The sequence below is a fragment of the Athene cunicularia genome (genome assembly GCF_003259725.1).
Source record: "Athene cunicularia isolate RWA chromosome Z unlocalized genomic scaffold, athCun1 chrZ_part3, whole genome shotgun sequence".
NCBI classification, from domain to species: Eukaryota; Metazoa; Chordata; class Aves; order Strigiformes; family Strigidae; genus Athene; species Athene cunicularia.
The window spans coordinates 16,816,032-16,821,034 of record NW_020799144.1 but is presented as its reverse complement, the minus strand read 5'-3'; the positions used below and the strand labels follow the sequence as shown (position 1 = coordinate 16,821,034).

Here is a 5,003-nt window from a genome sequence, read left to right as displayed (position 1 = left end):
CCAGCAAGAGTGGTCCGAGAGTGGAACAGGCTGCCCGGGGAGGGGGGAGTCCCCATCCCGGGGGGGTTTCAGGGCCGTTGGGATGAGCTGTGGGGGATGTGGGGTAGGGGAGAGCTTTGTGGAGTCGGGCTGAGGGTTGGACTTAATGACCCCGAGGGGCTTTTCCAACCTGAATGGCTCTGTGATAAGGGATTGATAATATTTTCCAGGGCAAGAAAAAGAAGAGAAAGCGTGAGAAGCTGGCCCAGCAGCAAAGCCATGACACGGAGAGTGAGTATCCCCCCTGCCAGCCTCCTCCCTCCTCCCGCTTTCAGCTGCTCATGCCATCCTCCGTTGTTCCCAGACTCCCTGGCATCCAAGAGCAAGAAGCCGTGCGTGCAGTACCTGCCGGCCGAGAAACCCTGCGACAGCCCCGCATCCTCCCACGGCAGCATGCTGGATTCGCCCGCCACGCCATCAGCTGCCCTGGCGTCCCCGGCTGCGCCAGCCCCCACCCACTCGGAACAGGCTCAGCCCCTCTCACTCACCACCAAACCGGAGGCCAGGGCTCAGCTCGCTGTGCATTCGGCCACCTTCCTCTCGGGCAAAGCTGCTGCTTCTTCTTCTTCCTCCTCTTCCTCCTCCTCCAGCCTCGGCAGCCCGCCCTCGCTCCTCTCCAGACCCATTCCCTTCACCTCGGTGCCTTCCACGGCTCTTCTGGCCTCGCCACCATCCTTCGCGGCTGCCATCCCGTCCCCGCAGGCTGCCCTGGCCGTGCTGCAAACGCAGCCCCTTTCCCTGGTCACCAAACCCGCTGACTAAGGGAAAGACTCGTCCGCCCCCTCATCCTGTCCCATCCGTCCCCTCCCTGCTGTACATTGCAGAAGCCACAATCAAGATTCAAATGCAGACAAAACCATTATTGGTCAATATTTGACCCTTTCTGAACTCTTTTGTAAGCAGACTCTGGAGGAAGGGGCTTTCTGCTCAGAGCTGCTACCAGCAGTCGACCTAAAGACCGTTTTTATTAAAAAAAAGGAAAAGAAAAAAAAAAAAAGAAAATAAATCCTCCACAAGCTGCCGACGATGGAAATCTCCTGCGAGCTGACCATGGCTGTGGGCCAAGCGCCCGGCGCTGCCACAGGACCCAGCGCTCCCGCGCACAGGCATGCCAGCACCAAACAGGGTGGGCGTTGAGCTGGGGCCAGTGCTCCGTCCCAGAGGCAAGAGCAGAAGCATTGGCTACCGAGCCGGTGACTCGATGCTCCCAAATCCTCCCGTCCTGCGGCTCTGCTCCCAGCCACAGGGATTGCCCTCGCTCTGTCCCGGCAAGGAGCCGGATCCTGCCCTGAGGATGCTGCACCGTCGGCCCTGCTCCTTCCCGTGGTCATGCTGGGGTGGGCAGGATCCAGGGCTGAGCCCTGGGTGGGGGGTTTTTCCCCTGGAAACCCTGTTATTTTCCACAAAAAGAAATAAAACTACAGCTGCAACTTGCTGCGTGAGCGTGGTCAGTGGGGGAAGCGCTCGCTCCTTGCCCGTCGCCACCTTCTCCCGCCAGCGCTTGAGCGTCACTTTGCCCCTGGGAAGCATCTCGGGATGGGGCTCTGGTCCGGCCCCAGAGGGGGGCACAGGGCCAGGCATGGCCCCAGCCTGAAAGCATCACTCAGATGCCTCCACTGACGGGCACAGGGTGATTTCGGGGGGGCCATCACAAGCCTGTGATGCAGCGTGAGGTTTGCTGGAGAGATACAGGCAGGAGGATGCGGGGGAGTAGGTAAACCAGTTCAGGGGGGGCCTGAAAAAGCCGAGGAGTGTGAGTCACGGGTGTGTATCTCACGGCCAGGAACTGTAGGATGTCCTGGGCCTGCTTCTTCCAAACTAGGAATGAAAAAACAGATTAGGATGGAAAAGCACCTGCACAAAAGCAGGCCAGGGTCACCCCATGGATTTTCCACCACTCTAAGTTTCAGGTCAGTTCAACACGAGCTAATCAAGCCTCTTCGTCTCACTCTAGATTTAACAGGTAAAAAACCTATCGCAAAGTTTTCCCATTGAAAGTCACAAGGTTGTTTTCTGTTGCAGGTTTAATCCTGAGCTGTGCCTGCCCAAAGGTGACTTGTGGTGTTTCTAGTCCCATTTCATTCCCCTTTCTGAATTTCATTTCCCAGGACCCAGCCTGGCTCCTCTCTACCTGCACCAGTGCTGCACTGCGGGGACCACGGTGCCCTCGGGCTCCCAGCCCGTGGCGGAGGGCAATGTCCCAACCATCACTACCAGTGGTGGACTGAGCCCTTCCCACGACTGCTGGCCCTCCGGGTCTCAGTTTGGTGGGTGCTTTTGCTCATTTGGTGGAATAAATGACACCTTTGCCTCCTGTTGTGACATTTTTCTTTCCTTTCCAGTGCTGAGCTGGTGTGAGAAGCCACTGGGGAAGTATTTTTAGCAAACTGGAGCAGCAGCAGATGTCCATCTGTGGGAAGAGGGGAAAAGGGACCATCTGGGTGTCTTATCCTTAAGGACGACGGTGTCTGCGTTCACCAGATGTTGTGTGAGTCGAGTCCCTGCCACGGGATGATGCTGGTGTCTGTAGCCCCAGCAGGTGACACCTGGATTCAAGGATTCCTATTTCCATATTGGAGCTGGGCAGAACTACCAAAGACGTACAGCCAAGCGACGCCCCCAGCCATGGGTGCAGACACGGGCACAGCCTCGAGCCCTTGCGTGAGCACCAGGGGCATGTTTGGGGCAAACGCCGGCTCCCGTAACCTTGTGAGAGCTCCAGGTGACTTCTAAAACCAGTGATGGTACCTCCAGCGGGACCACAGCTTCATCCACCCAATGAGGATCATCTTCTGGACTGGAAGCGGCAGCTTAACTTCACAGCTCAGAGCATCCCAGCTGGGCGGTGGCTCCCAAAATCATTGCTCTAAGTGGTCCTGGCTAGTGGAGAGCCTCAAGCAGCAAGAGGAGCCTGCAGCAGACCCAGCTTCTTGGTGGCCACCATCAAAGCCTCTGAGCTGGAGCATCTTTATTCACCATTGCACCCAAGACAGCCCTGAACTCGGTAGGTGTTTCCATTCCGCACACAAAATTGTTTAAAGTTCTGGCTTTCAAAGAACAAATGTTTAAAGGCTGAGATAGGGCATGATTCCTCCTCAACAGCACCCAAGAGGACCAGCCACAGTGCTTTAATTAATGGCATCCTGATAGCGTGTCACGCGGTTGTGCACGATCCAGGACCGAGAGGATTAGAGTGTCGCAGAAAACGTGCGTGGCCGTCATTTGAAAAGAGGCAAAACGTAGCTTTTTTTAGAAAGGCTGTTCCAAGAAACTGGTTTTCTGTGAGGAACGTCTGGATCACATGCAGCCTCGCTCTCCCCAACACCGGGAGCAGGCTGCAGACAAACAACTTCTTGAATTAGATTTCATGGGAAATTAAAGGCATGAAGAGACCTGTCACAAGAATTAAAGTCTGAACCGGAGCCAGACAGCTTCAAACAGATGTTGGACTTCAGCAGGAGAATATTTCTTTGTTTTACTCGGCATTTTCCCATACAGAAAAGGAACATCTGTTCCGATGCTTTCGCAGTGCTCCCAAACTGAGATAGGCTTGGATTATCCCCTGCTAGAAGAGAAGCAACTGGCCACCAAAGCCCTCTTGGCGTCACTCCTGGAGAAGAGGGCAAGACCAGTTCTGTGTTGCTCTGGTCTCACATGAACACACAAGCTATCCGAGTTGAACCAGGCTGATGGTGGAGTTTACATATCCTTCATGCTCACAGTGACATGGCCAGATGAAAATGTTGCCTTCGGACTGGTTATCGATAGGAAACTGATTCCTTAGGCAGGGTTTTCTTTGTCCTCTGGGAAGTGCTTCAATATGAGGAAAATTCTGGGGTTTCTCGTTATTGCAGAAAAAACCTCTGGTGTGTTTCAGTTCGGGCTGTTGTGGTAAGGAGGTCTAGTAGCCCCTCTCCTCTTTTTTCGGACAGGTTTTAGACGACATTTCTCACGAGGCTTAACTTACCCGCAGACCTGGGAGCTGAAATCGAGCCAGGCAGCCCAGGGCGCAGAGGAGAGACAGGCGTGGAGGGCCCAGGGAACTCTCTAGCAGTTACAAGAATTCACTTTTCAAACTTGCAACAAAAACCCAATTTTGCAGCCAAAGATTCCTGATTTTTCCTTTGGCCCTCTGAGACAATGAGGCATCTGCCAGTGCACGCTCCCCGCTCCTGCTTTATAGACGGCTTCCGTTTCATAGGGTGCATCCCAACCACATCCAATGAAGGGGAAAAAAGGTCAGGGAGGGAATGAAATGGTGTCCCGAGGGGCGTCTGCAGCAGAAGGAAGGGATAGCATGGCGTAAAGAGCAGGGGGAGGTGGGACAGCCGGATTCTGCCTCAGCTGAAAGGCATGGAACAGCTGGGACGGGTCGCCGTTGCTCTCCCAGCTGGGGCAGATGTTGCCGCTTGCCTGCGCAGGTCGAGACAGTGCGAACACGCGTGGGGCTAAGCCACGGCTGTGCAGAGCGGGGGAGCTGGGCCTGTTGAGGTTTGCTGTCGTCTCCAACAGCGCAGTTCTGTGTAGAAAGTGCTGAGAATCAGTATCATCATCAGAAAGTTTGCAAATGACACCGAGTGAAGCGGGAGAGTCGGTCTGCGCGAGGACAGGGAGGCTCTGCAGAGAGACCTGGATAGATACGATCGGTGCCCAACGTTAACGGGATGAGCTTCAGCAAGGGCAAGTGCCAGGTCCTGCCCTTGGGCCACAACCACCCCCTGCATGGCCACAGGCTCGGGGAGGGGTGGCTGGAGCTGTCTGGGGGAGAAGGGTCTGGGGGTTCTCACTGACCAGCAGCTGAGCAGGAGCCAGCAGTGTGCCCGGGTGGCCGAGAAAGCCAACGGCCTCCTGGCTTGTGTCAGCACTGGTGTGACCAGCAGGAGCAGGGAGGTGACAGTCCCCCTGTGCTCTGACTGGTGAGGCCACACCTGGAGGGTTGTGTCCAGGTTTGGGCACCTCAATCC

General features: G+C 55.7%; 2 protein-coding genes across 2 annotated transcripts in view; both read left to right on the top strand.

The window, feature by feature from the left end:
* Nucleotides 1–209: 209 nt before the first annotated feature.
* Nucleotides 210–1,461, top strand: TCF7L1 (transcription factor 7 like 1; the record flags this gene model as incomplete). Its single annotated transcript, XM_026866516.1, has 2 exons — nucleotides 210–270; nucleotides 344–1,461. Coding segments are annotated over 2 exons (519 nt in total), but the record flags the coding sequence as incomplete, so codon positions are not given.
* TGOLN2 (trans-golgi network protein 2) overlaps nucleotides 1,066–5,003 on the top strand; it is a 15,517-nt gene continuing 11,579 nt past the window's right edge. The window contains exons 1-2 of the mRNA XM_026866515.1: nucleotides 1,066–1,165; nucleotides 2,148–2,306. Of these exons, the coding sequence (XP_026722316.1) occupies nucleotides 1,066–1,165; nucleotides 2,148–2,306 (259 nt within the window). The remainder of the gene's footprint in view (nucleotides 1,166–2,147; nucleotides 2,307–5,003) is intronic.